The sequence below is a fragment of the Salvelinus namaycush genome, chromosome 35, assembly GCF_016432855.1.
Source record: "Salvelinus namaycush isolate Seneca chromosome 35, SaNama_1.0, whole genome shotgun sequence".
NCBI classification, from domain to species: domain Eukaryota; kingdom Metazoa; phylum Chordata; class Actinopteri; order Salmoniformes; family Salmonidae; genus Salvelinus; species Salvelinus namaycush.
In genome coordinates, this window is record NC_052341.1 from 16,797,860 (window position 1) to 16,820,408 (window position 22,549).

General features: G+C 43.3%; 2 protein-coding genes across 3 annotated transcripts in view; one reads left to right on the forward strand and one right to left on the reverse strand.

Annotated features, from left to right (window-relative positions):
* Positions 1-8,908, reverse strand: part of LOC120029802 (piggyBac transposable element-derived protein 5-like) — a 35,897-nt gene extending 26,989 nt beyond the window's left edge. Inside the window, exon 1 of the mRNA XM_038975075.1 lies at positions 8,312-8,908. Within this exon, the coding sequence (XP_038831003.1) occupies positions 8,312-8,624 (313 nt within the window). The 5' untranslated portion in view covers positions 8,625-8,908. The remainder of the gene's footprint in view (positions 1-8,311) is intronic.
* Positions 8,909-9,837: 929 nt separating this feature from the next.
* LOC120029336 (conserved oligomeric Golgi complex subunit 2-like) lies at positions 9,838-21,541 on the forward strand. Of its 2 annotated transcripts, none has more exons than XM_038974570.1 (18): positions 9,838-10,049; positions 10,379-10,540; positions 10,866-10,931; positions 11,053-11,133; positions 12,908-13,011; positions 14,007-14,115; positions 14,278-14,457; positions 14,883-15,007; positions 15,557-15,683; positions 15,913-16,052; positions 16,828-16,889; positions 17,031-17,182; positions 17,438-17,623; positions 18,712-18,784; positions 18,969-19,111; positions 19,297-19,436; positions 19,817-19,997; positions 20,980-21,541. In XM_038974570.1, exons 1-18 carry the CDS (start codon positions 9,993-9,995, stop codon positions 21,085-21,087), a joined length of 2,196 nt encoding a protein of 731 aa, XP_038830498.1. In that variant the 5' UTR covers positions 9,838-9,992; the 3' UTR covers positions 21,088-21,541. The 2 variants fall into 2 exon arrangements, with proteins under 2 accessions (XP_038830498.1, XP_038830499.1); XM_038974571.1 differs by having other exon boundaries at positions 10,866-10,925.
* Positions 21,542-22,549: the final 1,008 nt, after the last annotated feature.

Sequence of the window (22,549 nt, forward strand, 5' to 3'; positions counted from 1 at the left end):
TGGTTGAATCAACATTGTTTCCACATCCTTTCAACCAAATTACGTTGAACCAATGGAATAGAAGTTGAATTGACATCTGTGCAAAGTGGGAAGACACTGATTCTACAGCTACAGTAATGTACACACTAAATGCAGGGGGTTGGTATTCAGATTATGTAGGTTTTGAAATCAAATGTCAGTCTTTCAGGCACGGAAACAGACTTGCACCTTTTTGACATTAATCGGTCTGAAATGACTGAAAATACTGCGGTACAGTGTTTATAATAGGAACATATTGTAGATAACGTATGTCACATTCAACAAAGTCAAATGGAGCTGGATTGAATCCAAAGCCTTTCTATCATAAACATTTTACATAATATATTGTTATACATTATACTGTAATAAAATATACTGTAATTCATGGGGGGGGGGGGGATTTTACTAGGATAATGATGTAAACCAATAGGATGACATTTCAGACCCATGGACATGCTTACTAAGTACTCCCTATCCCTGTAATAGCTGTGTGATTTTCACAATGGACTAAATATCAATCATACAGACTCCATCTCTCATTTTGCCTATGAAAACTGCATGTTGTGCAGACATTTTTCAAAGGTTATATTTATGTATGTAGGAGTAATGTTCCCATATTTACTCTGTCAGCAAAGTCAAACCCACATCTCAAGCTCCACATGAACATTTTGTTTCTCTAGTTGGACCTTGCACTGGATATCCTTGTCCTCAGTGAGCACCCGCTTGCTGCATCCAAACCTTCAGTTGAGTTAACCTTACCACAGAACCACCTCATGTTCATCTTTCCTGGCCACACCAGCCCTGTGTCCTGCCTATTTGCTCATCTACTAATGGGTTTGATGCAGTCAAGCTTTTACTGCTCATTCAATATACCTGCCAGCACTACCATTTGTGTCAAAAGTCTAAAATAACTTATAGGGAAATACCTAGTCCAATGCACAACTGAACGCAATCAACCGAAATGTGTCTTCCTTGATCATTTGATGATCCAAGATGGCGTAGCAGTGAAGACGTGTTTTTGTTCGTCCTCTTGTGTACTTTTGTATTTTTCTTCTTTTTTGTATATATTTAAATTTTATTTTCACTCTTTTCCATTTTAATTCGATTATACCTTCCGGTAACCTGCCTCACCCAATGTGATACGGAATCGCTATTATTTGTAATTTTAGAACACATTCAAGAACCACCAGAAGCTAATTAGCTACAAGCTATTTAGTCATTGTTAGCCACTGCTAGCGGCTTTTACCTTCTGCACAGATACCAGCCCTGTTTTTTAGCCTGGATAATACTCGCCAATCTACCAGTATTGGACTATCTCTCCACTACAACGCCGGATTCCTGCCGTAATCCCTGGACCACCACTTCTGATCTTCACAGCTAGCTAGTGGCTAACGCCCCTGCCACAAAGCTAGCACCAGTTAGCCGTGAGCCAGGCGCATCTCCCGGCTAGCAAACTAAATTCTACAATACCTCTTTCGCCATCTGGCTTAGATCCTCTGTCGACACGGCGCCCCGCCGCACCACCACGACTGGTCTGCCGACGAATACTCCATCTGCTGTGCCTTCAACCGGCCTCCGTCGGAGTAGACGCTCCTACTAGCCCCGGGCTACTAACTTTAAACGCCGTGTCGCCCGCGTGTTAGCGTAGTGGCGACTACTCCGCGGCTTCCCTGTTCCATCTACTGCTGCCCCCTGGACACTATGATCACTTGGCTACATAGCTGATGCCTGCTGGACTGTCCATTAATTCACGGTACTCCATTCTGTTTATTTTTTTTTATCTGTCGGGCCCAGCCACGAACTCAGGCTCTGGGTGTAGTTATTCCGACCCTCTCTGCCTAGTCATCGCCATTTTACCTGCTGCTGTTGTGTTAGCTGTTAGCTGATTAGCTGTTGCTGTCTCACCTGTTGTCTTAGCTAGCTCTCCCAATCAATACCTGCGATTACTTTATGCCTCGCTGTATGTCTCTCTCAAATGTCAATATGCCTTGTATACTGTTGTTCAGGTTAGTTATCATTGTTTTAGTTTATAATGGAGCCCCTAGTTCCACTCTTCATACGTCTGACACCTCCTTTGTCCCACCTCCCACACATGCGGTGACCTCACCCATTATAACCAGCATGTCCAGAGATACAATCTCTCTTATCATCACCCGGTGCCTGCTCCTTTTATTCTTTGTCTCCAACGCTCTAGGCGACCAGTTTTGATAGCCTTTAGCCGCACCCTCATCCTACTCCTCCTCTGTTCCTCGGGTGATGTGGAGGTAAACCCAGGCCCTGCATGTCCCCAGGCACCCTCATTTGTTGACTTCTGTGATCGAAAAAGCCTTGGTTTCATGCATGTCAACATCAGAAGCCTCCTCCCTAAGTTTGTTTTACTCCATGCTTTAGCACACTCTGCCAACCCTGATGTCCTTGCCGTGTCTGAATCCTGGCTTAGGAAGGCCACCAAAAATTCTGAGATTTCCATACCCAATTATAACATTTTCCGTCAAGATAGAACTGCCAAAGGGGGAGGAGTTGCAATCTACTGCAGAGATAGCCTGCAAAGTAATGTCATACTTTCCAGGTCCATACCCAAACAGTTCGAACTTCTAATTTTAAAAATGAATCTCTAAAGAAATAAGTCTTTCACTGTTGCCGCCTGCTACCGACCCCCCTCAGCTCCCAGCTGTGCCCTGGACACCATTTGTGAATTGATCGCCCCCCATTTAGCTTCAGAGTTTGTTCTGTTAGGTGACCTAAACTGGGATATGCTTAACACCCCGGCCGTCCTACAATCTAAGCTAGATGCCCTCAATCTCACACAAATCATCAAGGAACCCACCAGGTACAACCCTAAATCTGTAAACATGGGCACTCTCATAGACATTATCCTGACCAACTTGCCCTCCAAATACACCTCTGCTGTCTTCAATCAGGATCTCAGCGATCACTGCCTCATTGCCTGTATCCGCTACGGGTCCGTGGTCAAACAACCACCCCTCATCACTGTCAAACGCTCCCTAAAACACTTCTGCGAGCAGGCCTTTCTAATTGACCTGGTCCGGGTATCCTGGAAGGATAATAACCTCATCCCGTCAGTTGAGGATGCCTGGTCATTCTTTAAAAGTAACTTCTTCACCATCTTAGATAAGCATGCCCCGTTCAAAAAATGCAGAACTAAGAACAGATATAGCCCTTGGTTCACTCCAGACCTGACTGCCCTCGACCAGCACAAAAACATCCTGTGGTGGACTGCAATAGCATCGAATAGTCCCCGCGATATGCAACTGTTCAGGGAAGTCAGGAACCAATACACGCAGTCAGTCAGGAAAGCAAAGGCTAGCTTTTTCAAGCAGAAATTTGCATCCTGTAGCTCTAACTCCAAAAAGTTCTGGGACACTGTAAAGTCCATGGAGAACAAGAGCACCTCCTACCAGCTGCCCACTGCACTGAGGCTAGGTAACACGGTCACCACCGATAAATCCATGATAATCGAAAACTTCAACAAGCATATCTCAACGGCTGGCCATGCCTTCCACCTGGCTACTCCAACCTCGGCCATCAACTCCACCCCCCCCCCCCCCCCGCAGCTACTCGCCCAAGCGTCCCCAGCTTCTCCTTTACCCAAATCCAGATAGCAGATGTTCTGAAAGAGCTGAAAAACCTGGACCCATACAAATCAGCTGGGCTTGACAATCTAGACCCTCTATTTCTGAAACTATCCGCCGCCATTGTCGCAACCCCTATTACCAGCCTGTTCAACATCTCTTTCATATCGTCTGAGATCCCCAAGGATTGGAAAGCTGCCGCGGTCATCCCCATCTTTAAAGGGGGAGACACCCTGGACCCAAACTGTTACAGACCTATATCCATCCTGCCCTGCCTATCTAAGGTCTTCGAAAGCCAAGTTAATAAACAGATCACTGACCATCTCGAATCCCACCGTACCTTCTCCGCTGTGCAATCCGGTTTCCGAGCCGGTCACGGGTGCACCTCAGCCACGCTCAAGGTACTAAATGATATCATAACCGCCATCGATAAAAGACAGTACTGTGCAGCCGTCTTCATCGACCTGGCCAAGGCTTTCGACTCTGTCAATCATCATATTCTTATCGGCAGACTCAGTAGCCTCGGTTTTTCTGATGACTGCCTTGCCTGGTTCACCAACTACTTTGCAGACAGAGTTCAGTGTGTCAAATCGGAGGGCATGTTGTCCGGTCCTCTGGCAGTCTCTATGGGGGTACCACAGGGTTCAATTCTCGGGCCGACTCTTTTCTCTGTATATATCAATGATGTTGCTCTTGCTGCGGGCGATTCCCTGATCCACCTCTACGCAGACGACACCATTCTGTATACTGGCCCTTCCTTGGACACTGTGCTATCTAACATCCTAACGAGCTTCAATGCCATACAACACTCCTTCCGTGGCCTCCAACTGCTCTTAAACGCTAGTAAAACCAAATGCATGCTTTTCAACCGTTCGCTGCCTGCACCCGCCCGCCCGACTAGCATCACCACCCTGGACGGTTCCGACCTAGAATATGTGGACATCTATAAATACCTAGGTGTCTGGCTAGACTGTAAACTCTCCTTCCAGACTCATATTAAATATCTCCAATCCAAAATCAAATCAAGATTCGGCTTTCTATTTCGCAACAAAGCCTCCTTCACTCACGCCGCCAAACTTACCCTAGTAAAACTGACTATCCTACCGATCCTCGACTTCGGCGATGTCATCTAAAAAATAGCTTCCAATACTCTACTCAGCAAACTAGATGCAGTTTATCATAATGCCATCCGTTTTGTTACTAAAACACCTTATACCACCCACCACTGCGACCTGTATGCTCTAGTCGGCTGGCCCTCGCTACATATTCGTCGCCAGACCCACTGGCTCCAGGTCATCTATAAGTCCATGCTAGGTAAAGCTCCGCCTTATCTTAGTTCACGATAACACCCACCCGTAGCACGCGCTCCAGCAGGTATATCTCACTGATCATCCCAAAAGCCAACACCTCATTTGGCCGCCTTTCCTTACAGTTCTCTGCTGCCTGTGACTGGAACAAATTGCAAAAATCGCTGAAGTTGGAGACTTTTATTTCCCTCACCAACTTTAAACATCTGCTATCTGAGCAGCTAACCGATCGCTGCAGCTGTACATAGTCCATCTGTAAACAGCCCACCCAATTTACCTACCTCACCGCCTTACTGTTTTTATTTATGTCACACCCTGGCCTTAGTATTCTTTGTTTTCTTTATTATTTTAGTTAGGTCAGGGTGTGACATGGGGAATGTTTGTGTTTTGTCTCGTCTTGGGTGGTTATATGGTAAAGGGGGTGTTGGGTTTAGTGTATGGGGTTGTGTATAGTGAATGTGTCTAGGTATGTCTATGGTTGCCTGAGTGGTTCTCAATCAGAGACAGCTGTCTTTCATTTGTCTCTGATTGGGAGCCATATTTAAGGCAGCCATAGGCATTATGCGTTTGTGGGTAATTGTCTATGTCTAAACGTTAGTAGCTTGTGTGTGCACTTTCGTTTTGTAGCTTCACGGTCGTTTGTTGTTTTGTATAGTTTGTAAAAGTGTTTCGTTTCGTGTTCATCTTCGTTATAAATAAAAGGGAAGATGTATTCATATCACGCTGCGACTTGGTCCACTCTTTCACCAGAAGACTATCGTGACAATTTATTTACTTTTCTGCTCTTTTGCACACCAGTATCTCTACTTGCACATGATCATCTGATGATTTATCACTCCAGTGTTAATCTGCTAAATTGTAATTATTCGCTCCTATGGCCTATTTATTGCCTACCTCCTCATGCATTTTGCACACAATGTATATAGACTCATTTTCCCCCCCTACTGTGTTATTGACTTGTTTATTGTTTACTACATGTGTAACTCTGTATTGTTGTCTGTTCACACTGCTATGCTTTATCTTGGCCACGTCGTGACAGTGGCACAATGCACCCCCAGACCACCATTTAGCGAGAGGGGGCATTTATTTGCAAGTCACATCTGGTCTCAGTGACAGAGCTTTCAAACAGAGCAATGATGAAGACAGGACCCTCAACCTACACTTGTTGTGTGATACATTCATAATAGAGGTCGACCGATTAAATCGGAATGGCCGATTAATTAGGGCCGATTTCAAGTTTTCATAACAATCGGAAATCGGTATTTTTGGATGCCGTTTTTTTTTTTTTTACACCTTTATTTAACTGGGCAAGTCAGTTAAGAACACATTCTTATTTTCAATGACGGCCTAGGAACGGTGGGTTAACTGCCTTGTTCAGGGGCAGAACGACAGATTTTTACCTTATCAGCTCGGGGATTCAATATATATAATCTTGCAACCTTACGGTTAACTAGTCCAACGCTCTAACCACCTGCCTCACGAGGAGCCTGCCTGTTACGCGAATGCAGTAAGAAGCCAAGGTAAGTTGCTAGCTAGCATTAAACTTATCTTATAAAAAACAATCAATCAATCATAATCACTAGTTATAACTACACGTGGTTGATGATATTACTAGTTTATCTAGCGTGTCCTACGTTGCATATAATCGATACGGTGTAATGATAATGATATATAATGATACTTGATATAATGATATAATGATACTTTCCGGATTCGACCATATTAATGACCTAAGGCTCGTATTTCTGTGTGTTATTATGTTATAATTAAGTCTATGATTTGATAGAGCAGTCTGACTGAGCGGTGGTAGGCACCAGCAGGCTCGTAAGCATTCATTCAAACAGCACTTTCGTGCGTTTTGCCAGCAGCTCTTCGCAATGCTTCAAGCATTGCGCTGTTTATGACTTCAAGCCTATCAACTCCCGAGATTAGGGAGATTAGGCTGGTGTAACCGATGTGAAATGGCTAGCTAGTTAGCGGGGTGCGCGCTAATAGCGTTTCAAAAGTCAGTCGCTCTGAGACTTGGAGTAGTTGTTCCCCTTGCTCTGCATGGGTAACGCTGCTTCGAGGGTGGCTGTTGTCAATGTGTTCCTGGTTCGAGCCCAGGTAGGAGCGAGGAGAGGGATGGAAGCTATACTGTTACAATGGCAATACTAAAGTGCCTATAAGATCATCCAAAAGTCAAAGGTATATGAAATATAAATCGTATAGAGAGAAATAGTCCTATAATTCCTATAATAACTACAACCTAAAACTTCTTACCTAGGAATATTGAAGACTCATGTTAAAAGGAACCACCAGCTTTCATATGTTCACATGTTCTGAGCAAGGAACTTAAACGTTAGCTTTCTTACATGGCACATATTGCACTTTTACTTAATTCTCCAACACTTTGTTTTTGCATTCTTTAAACCAAATTGAACATGTTTCATTATTTATTTGAGGCTAAATTGATTTTATTGATGTATTATATTAAGTTAAAATAAGTGTTCATTCAGTATTGTTATAACTGTCATTATTACAAATCAAATTTAAAAAATTTAAAAATCGGCTTTTTTGGTCCTCCAATAATCAGTATCGGCGTTGAAAAATCATAATCGGTCGACCTCTAATCCATAATGCTATTTTTTACTTCTATATGACTGATAATCATCTGTAATACATTGACAATTTTACAGGACATTTGTAAGGATAAGAATATTACATATTTGGTTAGGTTGTTGCTGGTACTAGTATGCTTTACCCCTTTAAGCATGACATGCAACTGCTCAGTATTCCTTTACAATGGCAGCTGGTCCAAAATATGCATTGGCATACTACAATGCCTTAGTTGGCAAATACATGTGGCCGAACTGGCAAAGATGTTGCACAATGTTATTTGTGTCTGGAGAGACCGGAGAGAGAGGCAGAGAGTGCTCCAACATGTGTTCTGTGCCAATATTGTCTTTAATTCACTTAGGCTCCTCTGCAACTTGTCCTCTATGCCCATTTCCATTTCCTGGGCTACATAATTGGGAGGAGCAGCATGTCTGTCTGCTCACTGTTAACTAATTGTCCTGTTTCTCCACCACATTCCCAGACTGCCACTTCACTGTTTGTAAGATTCTGACCAATCATATAAGCCACAATTCTCTAAGCAATTCATCCACATTGTGTCATGATCCTTTATTAAAGGAAACTTGGGCTTTTTCTCTCTCACTCTCTGGGCCTGCTGTTCAACCAGGACCTACAATCATAGGCTACTCATTAGATGGACACGCATGCTCACGAGAAAGAGAAAACACACACACACACACACACACACACACACACACACACACACACACACACACAATGGAGATAATGACCTTAACCTATTAATTCAAGCTAGGCTTTATTCTTGAAATTACATACCATATGTGTCGTTGTAGGGGGCCACCGTGATATCTTGCAGTGTGTCGCTCCATCCATCCTTCTCTGCTTGGGTCTTTGAGATAGAGCCGGGTGGACCTCCGTTTTGACAATTCCCAGTCTCAACTGCCCTTTGATCATCCCCGGCCTCCAAGCAACAGTTATCCGAATTCGAGTCACCCGAAGTGCTGTAAAAGGGATTGTCGCTACTGTCATCTCCCGATTCCCCAAAAACATCATCTGAAATCTGCAAGCTTTCGTAGCGTGAGCGGGCCGCCTCCAGGACAGTCAGCGCCTTCATTCCACATTCCGCCATCGCTGGTCGATGCACTTGGTAGCTTACCACACCGCACAATATTCGGCATGCAACTATACTGGGGAAAAACCCGTGCCACACACACACCTACCCACCCACGGGAGATGACAGCCCACTCCCCACTGTGCGCGTTTGATAATTCTACTAGGCCTACTGCAGACTTGACTTGTGATGCGATAACTTCGACTCTCCCCTTTCTTCAAAGCATCGACCGGAGGGGAGCTGTCCTCATCAAGGCTACTGAAGTTCCCCTCCGCGCTGCGTACAGAGACCGAAATTATCAATATTTATCACTCTCTGCGCATCCTGGTTGGGCCAGCTATTTCGTTGGTGGCTCCTACTGTGTAGAGACCTCAATAAATACGCGGCATCTACATGTCAGCTGACCTGGTTGCTCTCCTGTACTGGCCAATAGCGTTGTTATCTCACTGCAACGTCAAATCTTATGGTATTAAAGCAGAATTGTGTTCTGATGCGGTTAGAACATGCATATACCCTATAAATAGATTTTTGCTTATGATACGAATATAAAATACATATATGATTAATGCATTCGTTTATTCAATGACATTGCAATTATAGGAACTATTTAAAGTAATTTTTGAAAATGTTTAATGATATCCTGTGAAAAGGAGAGCAACAGCAGGTCAGGATTTGTATGATAAAATCTGTTTCTAAGACCACCATGCTTAGAATAAAACAAACAACGTTCCCCTTGGCGCCCTGTGGGGGTGCAATAGATGGGGTCGCCCCAGTCATCTTACTTGTTGGTATGGTACCAAAGATTTTTATAACTAACCCAAGATAGAAAATGAATCATAGTGTGCAGAACACGCAAGGAGGTTGACAGAGCCAAGCACGAGCTAGCGACAACCTATTGGCGCGTACTACAATGTATTTGCATATTTCCGTTAGGGAACGCCTACTCTTTGAAGTGCGCGTGTGCAATAACTCAATTCGCCCTTGCACTCCTAAACTACTCATTTTTTTTAAACTTTGGCACAGGGTAAAGTCTACAAAACGTAGCCCACTCTGTAATAGATACTGGTTTTGGAAAAATAAAACTGCATTGAGATCAAATGTTTCATAGATGAGAAAAATCTTCTCCCACTGCTAGCCAATGGACTTCCTCTCATCACCATATTTGGTAGTGAGTGGAAACACCAACCGGATGCTTCACATTGTACATCCGGTGAAATATCTGTCTCATTGTTCTATCGTTGAGGTACACTGCCATGTTTGCGGAAGTATAATTTCAGTATTTTTCCCTCTTCTCGTTCTTCAGAAATTATTTAGCAACTTTTTTTAACTTTATATTATAACTACATGTCCCGCCTTTATCGATTTCAAGGATAGTACGAAAGAAAAATGAATCTGCCAAAGGGGCCGGATTCTCTCTGTTTCGACAAGGACGTGTTTATGAAGGTAGTTAGCTAACAGTAGCTAAGATCATGTCACTTTTCCAAGCTAACGTGACCTAGTATTGCCATAGGTTAGCTAGCAGTGATCAGCCAAACTGGCTTCATTCCATGTTATCACATCTTGAAAAGACACGAATTATATACGCCTAAATTTGTCTCCTCGTATTTAGCTATCTACCTTCTTCATCAAACTGTTAATGCCCGATTAGAAATGGCAAGCAGCTAGCAAGTTAGTTTCTGCTGGACAGATTTTGCATAAGCATTGGCTAGCTAACGTTAACTACATGATCAATCATGATACATGTTTTCTTCTTCATCTTCTGTTGCATTCAGGATGACTTCGACGTAGATCAGTTTGTTGCTGATTGCAGAAAGCATGTCCAGCTGGAGGAGATGCGCGAGGACCTTGAGATGTATTACAAACTGCTCAAAACAGCCATGGTGGAGCTCATCAATAAAGACTATGCAGACTTTGTCAACCTCTCCACCAATCTGGTAGGTTCCTACGGCTGTCACGTCCAAGATGCTGCAGTGTCCCCCACCCATATGTGGCATTAATGAACGTTACAACCATGCATTTGTAGCCAAATAACAAGATGGCAATCCTATTTTACAACAATGTCACTTGAAAGAAACTGGGAGCATCAGCGGAATCTGCTCAATATGGATGTAGCAATCTAAATGGGTGTGATGATGAGATGCCTGTTTGTTCTTCCAAACAGTTGCTCCAGCTAAGATCAGGACTTAAATGTCAATTAGGCCTAATAGCTACAGTAGTAGTTAGAGAATAATGGGCATACTTGATGTATCATCTATTTAGGTTGGAATGGACAAAGCCCTGAACCAGCTATCAGTGCCACTGGGTCAGTTGCAGGAAGAGGTACTGGTATGTGCTCTGTTTGACTCTTTTTTTCATATTATGATACATTGATTTCACCTTCATTGCTGTTGACTTGGTCACACGCTTTGTCCTATTTATGTATCTTTCTCCCTTTTATTTTTTTCAGAGCTTGAGAACATCAGTAAGTGAGGTGATCCAAGCCATTGACAACCAGCTATCAAAGCAAGATGACTTGCAAAACAAAAAGGTTTGTTAACCTGGATTTATACACTACATGACCAAAAGTACGCGTTTGACCTCTAGGTTTTATGGGTATTATGACTCATAACGTGGCACTCTCAAGGTTATACACTACAGGACACAAAGTATATGGACACCTGCTTGTCGAACATCTCATTCCAAAATCATGGGCATTCATATGTTTTTGGTCCCCCCTTTGCTGCTATAACAGCCTCCACTCTTCTGGGAAGGCGTTCCATTAGATGTTGGAACATTGCTGCAGGCACTTGCTTCCATTCAGCCACAAGCATTATTGAGTTCGGGCACTGATGTTGGGCGATTAGGCCTGGCTCGCAGTCGGCGTTCCAATTCATCTGAAAAGTGTTCAGTGGGTTTGAGGTCAAGGCACTGTGCAGGCCAGTCATGTTCTTCCACACCGATCTCGACAAACCATTATTATATTTTTGTTGTTGTATTTTACCCCCTTTTCCTCCCCAACTTTGATCTTGTCTCATCGCTGCAACTCCCCAACGGGCTCGGGAGGCAAAGGTCGAGTCATGTGTCCTCCGAAACATGACCCGCCAAACCGCGCGCCTTAACACCCGCCCATTTAACCCGGAAGCCAGTGTCGGAGGAAACACCGTTCACCAGACTACCGAGGTCAGCTTGCAAGCGCCGGGCCTGCCACAAGGAGTCGCTAGTGCGCGATGAGCCAAGTAAAGCCCCCCTGGCCAGACCATCCCCTAACCCAGACAACACTGGGACAATTGTGTACCGCCCTATGGAACTCCCGATCACGGCTAGTTGTGATACAGCCCGGGATCGAACTCAAGTCTGTAGTGACCCTTCTAGAACTGCGATATAGTGCCTTAAACTGCTGCGCCACTCGGGAGGCTTCAACAAACTATTTCTGTATGGACTTCGCTTTGTGTTTCCTGCTGAAACAGGAAAGGGCCTTCCCCAAACGGTTTCCACAAAGTTGGAAGCACAGAATCGTCTAGAATGTCATTGTATGCTGTAGAGTTAAGATTTCCCTTCACTGGAACTAAGGGGCCTAGCCCGAACCATACAAAATCAGACTGCCAGATGGTGAAGCGTGATTCATCACTCTAGAGAGCGCATTTCCAATGGTGGCGAGCTTTACACCACTTCAGCCGACGCTTGACATTGCACATGGTGATCTTAGGCATGTGTGCGGCTGCTCGGCCATAGAAACCCATTTCATGAAGCTCCCGACGAACAGTTATTGTGCTGACGTCGCTTCCAGAGGCAGTTTGAAACTCGTTAGTGAGTGTTGCAACCGAGGACAGACGATTTTTATGCTTCAGCACTTGGCGGTTCCGTTCTGTGAGCTTGTGTGGCCTACCACTTCGCGGCTGAGCCGTTGTTGCTCCTACATGTTTCAACTTCACAACAACAGCACTTACAGTTGACCGGGGCAGCTCTAGTAGGGCAGAAATTTGACGAACTGACTTGTTGGAAAGGTGGCATCCTATGACAGTGCCACTTTGAAAGTCACTGAGCTTTTCAGTAAGGCCATTCTACTGCCAATGATTGTCTATGGATATTGCATGGCTGTGTGCTCGATTTTATACCCCTGTCAGCAACGGGTGTGGTTGAAATAGCTGAATCCACTCATTTGAATGGGTGTCCACATACTTTTTATTAAATATAGTGTATGTCTACCATTTCAGACATTTGGGTTTCTGAAAAATACAGTACATTTGTATGTGTGTAGCTGGATGCTAGATATGAGTCTGTTTAAACTGTCATGTTTCTCATTTTTTGTTCCCCTATACAAGATGTGTGTCACAAGACTCATCCAAGTTGTTCGATCAGTAGAGAAGATTGAAAAAATCCTACATTCTCAGAACTCAAAAGACTCAACATCTCTTGAGATAAGCAGGTATGTAAAAAAATGATTGCATCAGCTTTTTGCTGATATGACATTATAGTCTCTCTACCATACGGATGCATCTAAGTTAATGATGAGGCAAGGTCACAGAAAGAAGCCATTACCCCATTTTTTAAAAGTGATTCTCCAGGGACGCATGGCTCTCGACCTTTGCCTCTCCCGAGTCTGTACAGGAGTTGACGCGATGGGACAAGACTGTAACTACCAATTGGATATCATGAAATTGGGGAGAAAAAGGCGTAAAAAGTACAAAAAAATGTGATGCTCCGGGAACTTTTGTGTAATTTAAACCAGTAGTCTTGAAAGTGGTGCTCACTAGCCAAAACGGGTCTCCATTTTTTGTGTGCTACTTCATTCAATTGTGTATAGATTATTTGGACGAATCAGGATTGGGCAAAGGCGGTGCGTAAACTGGTGCAGTGATTTTCAAGCCTGTGTACGGATGATAAACGTTTCCATTAGATTCCACAGCCACAAAGTCAAATTGGCTATATCGTAAAAATGAATGAATACCAAAATGTGCTTTTTGGCCATGAGAAACGCGGGCTAAATTAGTGTAAGGGAGGGGTTTGGCCGAAAGTTTTTCCATTGGCGAGGGAGGAGACTCACAATTATTAACTGCATTTCCTCCAGAAGTAAAAAAAAAAAAAAATTGCTAACTTTTCCCAGATAATTTTACCTTTGTGTAACCGATATTCAATTGTGTACTATGTCATCCACTTCGTGTGATATGTTTACATCCTTCTTTTTTGGGCAATTCTTATGATATGTTACGTATCCAATTCGTACAATATATGCTTAAGATCCCGGACTGAAACTTTAAATTTGACCTTGCTTTTAATATTTTCTGAGAATATGGCATCCAGCCAGCATTTCAGGGCCTACCCCTATCCCTGTAGCTATGTCAGCTATATTCTTCATGTTATGTACTCTATATATTGGTGTATGTTTCAGTTTCTAAGTTTGCTGTTTCTTTTGCTTTGTAGTCCTCTCTTAGCTGGTCAGATTCTGGAGCGGATTGCCACAGAGTTCAATCAGTTGCAGTTCCATGCTGTCCAAAGCAAGGGCATGCCCCTGCTGGACAAAGTCAGGCCTGTAAGTCAAGTCGTATTATTCAACACTGACAGCACCATTGCATTTCTGGGGTTGATTTTCAGTACACAAACTAGATTAAGGTTAATGGTTGAAAATGACCTTGCCTGCCCATTGTAAAGATTCCTTTACTTACACTGTGTCTGTGTACGATCTGTGTTGTAGCGTATTTCCGGCATCACGTCCATGCTACAGCAGTCTTTGGAGGGGCTCCTTATACAGGGCCTCCAGACCTCCAATGTGGATATTGTGCGTCACTGCCTACGCACTTACGCCACCATCGACAAGACTAGGGACGCAGAGGCTCTGGTGGGACAAGTCCTGGTCAAGCCCTACATGGATGAGGTGAGGTTGTGTGGGAGTGGAAGCGTCAGGATTAGGTCCTGTATGCTCAATTGGTAGTGCATGGTGCTTGCAACGCCAGGAATGTGAGTTCGATTCCCAGGACCACCCATATGTATGCACGCATGACTGTAAGTCGCTTTGATTAAAAGCGTCTGCTAAATAGCATATAAAGAAGAGTGTGTAGGGCTGGTGTCCCAGTCCTACTCCTGGACTAACAATCATGATTTTTAATTGCTTTTAAATCCAGGCGTAAACTTAATCTGGTTTCTGGGACACTCTCTTAGTGTCTAGCTCACCAATATATTTACGAAATGATGCGGAAATGGACAATTCAAGAACTTAATGTACTGTGTTCTTCTTCAGAGATGAAGTCTATGCTTCCTCTACATAAACAGTACTTCACTTGACTATTTTGTTGTCAACAGGTCATCGTTGAACAGCTGGTCAAGTCCACCCCCAATGGACTTCAAATAATGTACACCAAGCTCTTAGAGTTTGTGCCGCATCACTGTAGACTGCTGCGCGAGGTGACTGGAATGGCCATTTCAAGGTACCCGCCATAGCTGAGCTGGAAGTCAATGTTCTGAAGGCATTTCTCCCAACAGATATAAGAAAGTATATGGTAGAATGGCCATAAGGCGCTACAGAGGGTAGTGCGTACAGCCAAGTACATCACTGGGGCCAAGCTTCCTGCCATCCAGGACCTATATACTAGGCGGTGTCAGAGGAAGGCCCAAAAAATTCTCCTAGACTCCAGTCACCCAAGTCATTAACTGTTTTCTCTGCTACCGCACCGGCAAGCGGTACCGGAGCGCCAAGCCTAGGTCCAAAAGGCTCCTTAACAGCTTCTACCTCAAAGCCATAAGACTGCTGAACAATTAATCAAACGGCCACCCTGACTATTTGCATTTACTTTTGTTTATTTAGTAAATATTTTCTTAACTCTATTTTAGTAAGACTGTATTGTTGGTTAATAAGGGCTTGTAAGTAAGCATTTCAAGGCGCGTGTGACAAATACAATTTGATTTGAGTTACATTCATAACCTATGAATTTCTTATTTGTTCTTTCTCATGTCTTTGCTTTCTGCTGTCTGTCCAGTGAAAAGGCAGACATAGTGCCTGGATACGACTTCTTGGTGAACTCCGTTTGGCCTGAAATCATCAAAGGTATCGAGGAGAGAATCCCCTCTCTCTTCAACGCGGGCAACCCTGACACCTTTTATGAGGTACGTACTGTAACGACCCAATCTCATTCTTCTGGCATCAAAGTAGTCCTATGGCATCATTACTGTCATATAAAACCATTAGAAGCCAGTGTCTTTGGCAGTGTTCAACAGAGCTTGGAAATACAATGGAAATAGTAATGGAAACACTGACCCTGACAAGTCCTACTCTCTACTAGTAGGAGAGGGCGACCAGATTCTCATTCGGTTCATGTCTGTATCTATTTTGCAGAGGTACACAATCAGCATGGACTTTGTGAGGAAGTTTGATAGGCAGTGTGGCTCCCAAGCCAGTGTGAGGAGACTGAGAGCTCACGCCTCCTATCAGAGCTTCCACAACAAGTGGAACCTACCTGTCTACTTCCAGCTCCGGTGAGTAGCTGCATGCTCCATGACCTTTGACTTCTGTGCATCCTGTACTGACCTTCTGTGCTTGATTTTGCACCATTTAATTGTCACCTACCCTGCTGATGTCCAGTCATCCGTTTTACTTCCTGGATATTGTGCTGATATCATGTTACGCATAGAGATAAGAAGAGGACAGTTACGGGTCATAAGTAACTGTGTCCAACACAAGGCTCCCGATGAATACTCCCTCTAAGGAAATATTGATCCTCTATAGAGTCAATGTGAAGGTTGTTGAACTCTCTGTGCTTGCAGTGTTTGTCAACCAGCATCTGCACATTTTACAATGGAAAGTCTGTCATGCTGCACATGCTTAAAATTGTGTGCTTTCAATTCCATCACAGCTGCATGTTGTGTAATGGCTGTTGCTATCTGTTTTACAGTCAAGATTGTTTTGAGAATGTGCTATGCTATTTATCTTATTGTAAAGAATAATCATCATCTTCTTTTGCAATGCCATTTCTACAAAAATGGAGATTGGAAAAATCCTTTTAGAACTGTTTTGCTCAAAAACAGCAAGCTAGCTTATACGTGTTTAACAGCGATGCATTAACATTTACATTTACATTTAAGTCATTTAGCAGACGCTCTTATCCAGAGCGACTTACAAGTACATACATTCATACTTTTTTGTACTGGCCCCCCGTGGGAATCGAACCCACAACCCTGGCGTTGCAAGCGCCATGCTCTACCAACTGAGCCACACGGGACATTAACTTGTTGTTCCCGATCTCTGTCACAGGTACAAGGAAATTGCTGCATGTTTAGAGAATGCTATTGCTGATGGGTTAGAGGCAGCACCAGGTTAGTAGCTATACTCAACTTTAATGTATGAATGGATAAGTTATATTTCATGAATCATTACCACAAAAGGCAATATTACATGCTGGCTTGTATTACCTGCTCCCTACACACTCTCCCCCCCTTACATACTCTATTCCTCAGCGGGCAGCTGCTACCACCTGCTGGTGTCCCAGGTGCTGTGGAACAGCTTGGTCAGGTGCTGGGTGGAAAAGGTCTACCTGCCCCCGCTGTCTCACCGCTTCTGGAAGCTCACCCTGCAGCTCATCTCACGCTATTCCAAGTTCCTCACTGAGGTACAGCCTCCAACATGGCAACCCAACTTTCCTCCAACATGGCAACCCAACCTTTCCACTACAATATTAATGCTAGTGTACATAGTGTCTATAGATTCAGTGATACCTCTATTAATCTAGTGTTCAACGTAGCCTGCAGCATATGTCAGTATTCCAGTGTTTTAAAGTAGCAGGAATGAAAATGTGAATACTATGAAAGGAAATGCTGGTCCTATTAAGTTGTCATGATTGGTGTTTCTGGACCCTGTCTCCTAGATGCTGACTAAATCTCCCTCCACGGAGGTCAGTAAAGACCCTGTGAGGCCCCTTCCCAGCTCCGCCTCCTCCACATCCAGTCGCACCTCTCAGGATGATGGGGGCAGTGAGAGTGGCAGCCCAGCAACCCTATCTACCAAACAGCTGGTTTTTATAGCCTCCGATGTGGACAAACTACAGGACCAGGTAGTGATATGGATCAATCATGACCAAGATCCTGCAAAATAAGCCAATGAAGTTTTGTACTGTATTTAAAAAATAAAAAATAAATCACCATTTAACCAGGTAGGCTAGTTGAGAACAAGTTCTCATTTGCAACTGCGACCTGGCCAAGATAAAGCAAAGCAGTTCGACTTGTACAACAACACAGAGTTACACATGGAATAAACAAACATACAGTCAATAATACAGTATAAAAAGTCTATATACAGCATGTGCAAATGAGGTAGAATAAGGGAGGTAAGGCAATAAATAGGCCATGGTGGCGAAGTAATTACAATATAGCAATTAAACACTGGAATGGTAAAATGTGCAAGTAGAGATACTGTGGTGCAAAGGAGCAAGATAAATAAATAAATACAGTATGGGGAAGGAGTAGTTGGATGGGCTATTTACAGATGGGCTATGTACAGGTGCAGTGATCTGTGAGCTGCTCTGACAGCTGGTACTTAAAGCTAGTGAGGGAGATATGGGTTTCCAGCTTCAGTGATTTTTGCAGTTCGTTCCAGTCATTGGCAGCAGAGAACTGGAAGGAATGGCGGCCAAAGGAAGAATTGGCTTTGGGGGTGACCAGTGAGATATACCTGCTGGAGCGCGTGCTACGGGTGGGTGCTGCTATGGTGACCAGTGAGCTGAGATAAGGCGGGGCTTTACCTAGCAGAGACTTGTAGATGACCTGGAGCCAGTGGATTTGGCGACGAGTTTTAAGCGAGGGCCAGCCAACGAGAGCGTACAGGGCGCAGTGGTGGGTTGTATATGGGGCTTTGGTGACAAAACGGATGGCACTGTGATAGACTTCATCCAATTTGTTGAGTAGAGTGTTGGAGGCTATTTTGTAAATGACATCGTCGAGGATCGGTAGGATGGTCAGTTTTACGAGGTCAGTTTTACCTTCCAAGAAGACAAAAATAATTTACACATTTAATAGATGTGGTTTTTAATTTTAAGAATGACTTTTAGTGGTAGGCAACATTACATAGATATGCAATTGCATTAACCTTGTTATTTTTTCATCATTAGTTTTCTTTACCATTAAACATTTGCCTTTCTCACAGATTCCGGAACTTTCTAAGATGATTATGCAGAAACTGGAGGTCATTGGGTACAAAAACATTGTAATTGTTGGAGGTATGTCGTCATCATTATGCTTGAAAGATGAAATGCACAAACTGATACCTTGTTCCAGACAGTGTTCAATCATGATACTGATTCCATCAGCTGTTACTGTTCTCTTACTGCAAGTCAGTTGATATAGTGCCTTTTGATTGCCTTTTTGACAAGTGTCCTTCCATGCCCTGTGTTCTCTCCCCAGAGGCCCTAGAAGACTCCAAAGCCTCCCTGTCTGGCTGCATTCCCACCCTGAACAGCAAGATGACTCAGCATTTAACTGAGAGGTGCTTTCGCTTCCTGAAGAGTGCCTCTGAGGTCCCCCGACTATACCGCAGGACCAACAAAGTGAGAAGGCCTGCCCCTCAGGCGTCATCCTCCCAAGACAATGGAGCAGTGCTCCCATTAGGCTTCAACGTTACTGAGATGATTAGAGAACATCTGCTGTATAGTACCAAAATATTGAAAAGTGCACCACAGTCACAGCAGTCACAAGCTTGAAAATATGTGCCTGTTCTTCATCTCCTGTATAGGAAGTTCCCTTCAGAGCTTCTGCCTACATGGACAACGCCCTGCGGCCGCTGCACCAGCTCCTGAGCGACTCCAAAGAGATGGTGAAGGCCTCCATCGCCCAGGACTGGCTACGGGTCGTACTCAATGACTGCACTCACAGGTAGGGGGACTCTGCTGTCTGTTCGAATTCCTGTATAGGCAAGTACAGTATACTGTAAGAGATGGCTAGAGACCACTTCATGAATGGGAAAATTAGATCCTGTGAAGATAATTCTAGTCCACGTATACAGCTTTCAATTTGAATGCATGCCATAGTTTTTAGTCCTGGTAACGTGTTATAATAATATTTAATAAAATTAGGTTGACTCTCTAGGGCCAATGCAGTGAGTCACAATGTTTTGTCCTAAGAATGGCACCACACAAGGACACAAACTAACAATTGAATTGAATTCAAGGACAGTCAACCTCACAAACTTAAGTAGCTTTTTGGTCTGCTCCACCAAGCACAAAATACTAATTTTCCATCTTGACATTGGGCAGATATTTTGAAACCATATCAGATGTTTTGAGTTCCGTAAAAAAAATGGAGGAAAGTTTAAAGAGACTGAAGCAAGCGAGGAAAACGGCAACCACCAACACGATAGGTACCACTGGAGGCCCCACAGATGACAGCAAGATCCGCCTGCAGCTGGCCTTGGATGTGGAGTACCTGGGAGAGCAGGTAGGGTTCACCCTGTTAGATAACCCAAACTTATCTTGTAGTTGTCCTTTGACTATGTTATAGAAAGACAGTATGTTTAACTCAAACAATGGGAAGGAAGGAAGGCAGGTCAGGAAAATCCCCAGAATGATTGTTGTGATGGTAAGCCTCTAATACCACAAAGACTCCAGCCACCCTAGTCGTAGACTGTTCTCTCTCCTACCGCACGGCAAGGGGTACCGGAGCGCCAAGTCTAGGTCCAAGAGGCTTCTAAGCAGCTTCTACCCCCAAGCCATAAGACTCCTGAACATCTAATCAAATGGCTACCCAGACTATTTGAATTGCCTCCCCCTCTTTTACGCTGCTGCTACTCTGTTATCTATGCATAGTCACTTTAATAACTCTACCTACATGTACATATTCAATCAAATTGTATTTGTTACATGCGCCGAATACAACAGGTGTAGACTTTTTTTTTTTTTTTTTTTTAGAATAAGAAATTAAAGTAACAAATAATTAAAGAGCAGCAGTAAAATAACAATAGCGAGGCTATATACAGGGGGTACCGGTACAAAGTCAATGTGCAGGGGCACCGGTTAGTCAAGGTAATTGAGGTAATATGTACATGTAGGTAGAGTTATTAAAGTGACTATGCATAGATAACAGAGAGTAGCAGCAGTGTAAAAGAGGGGGGTATGCAAATAGTCTGGGTAGACATTTGATTAGATGTTCAGGAGTCTTATGGCTTGGGGATAATATTACCTCGGCTAAGCGGTGCCCCCGCACATTGACTCTGTACCGGTACCCCCTGTATATAGCCTCTCTATTGTTATTTTACTGCTGCTTTTTAATTATTTCTTACTTTTATTTCTTACTTTTCTTTGGGTATTTTTCTTAAAACTGTATTATTGGGTAAGGGCTTGTAAGTAAGCATTTCACTGTAAGGTTGTATTCAGCGTATGTGACGAATAAAATTTGATTTGATGTTTGTTTCCCATGACAGATTCAGAAGATGGGTCTGCAACCTGCCGACATCACCATGTTCTCAACACTAAATGACTTGGTACAAGGAGCACAGGACGTGACTCCATCAGAGCAGGCTGTACCATAATCCTGCACCGATATGAATGTATCTGTATGATCGTAGTTAGAAGGAAGAAAGCACAATGAGGGACTGGGTCTTATTTATTTTGAACGCTAATCATATGAAAGATGTTATTGAAATCAAGAGAACTTCAACATTTTAATTTTAAATAGTAATTCAGTATTTCTTACTGGCCCCCTGACTGTTCATAACAGCAAATGTGTAATGTAATGGGGTCAAAGGGGGTTAACCCTGACCCTCTATGCCTGCCTGAGAATTCACTGTACGTTCAATAATGCCATCATACAAAAGAGATACTGGCAAAAAGTAGACCAGGGCAGCTTCTTGGTCTACTTTTTTAGTGAAGGATAAAGGTATTGTACATTGTGAACAGAGTTGGTGAAGGATGAGATTGTACATTTTTAAATAGGGTGAATCAAAGTTGTAATAACCTTGGTAATAAAAGCTTTCGATCTTTGTATGTTGTTGTGTAAATGTGATTCAAGTTCAGCTGTTATGAGGGGTGACCTAATAAGGCATATCATAAAGCTCAGTGACATTCAGTTCATTTGCGAGACAGGGATCAGCCTTCATTATTTACGGTCTGGTTTTGCGAAGAGGTTTGTCATTATTAGCCCCATGTTATCTAAACCTTTTAAGTCTCAGGAGAAATACTCACTAGCTGTTCCCTTTTTTGTAAAGGATTTTTCAAGACAAATGGACATTTCAACAATGTAGAGAAACAATGTTTTATTCATGCAATCACAAATCGCAACAAAACAAACTCTTAGCATAATAGAATATACAAATTCAGACCTTTCAATAATCCTATCAACCATGTCTACCTTTATCATAGCAAACAGTAAGTACATTGCTGTAATTCTACAATGTATATTAGACACAAAGATCTGCATAATGTTAGATATAGGTGTCAGGAAGGCCCTAAAAATTGTCAAAAGACTCCAGCCATCCTAGTCATAGACTGTTCTCTCTGCTACCACACGGCAAGCGGTACCGGAGTGCCAAGTCTAGGTCCAAGAGGCTTCTAAACAGCTTCTGCCCCCAAGCCATAAGACTCCTGAACAGCTAATCAAATCTGGCTACCCAGACTATTTGCACCCCCCCTCCCCCATGCTGCTGCTACTCTCTGTTATTATCTGTGCATAGTCACTTTAATAACTCTACCTACATGTACATAATTACCTCAGTTACCTCGACACCGGTGTCCCCTGCAAATTGACTCTGTACCGGTACCCCCTGTATATAGCCTCGCTATTGTTATTTACTGCTGCTCTTTAATTACTTGTTATTCTTATCTCTTACTTTTTTAGGGATTTTCTTAAAACTGCATTGTTGGTTAAGGGCTGGTAAGTAAGCATTTCACTGTAAGGTCTACACCTTACACCTGTGGTATTCGGCGCATGTGACAAATACAATTTGATTTGATTTGAATGTGCTCTATGTGAATACATTACAGCGTAATATTGTG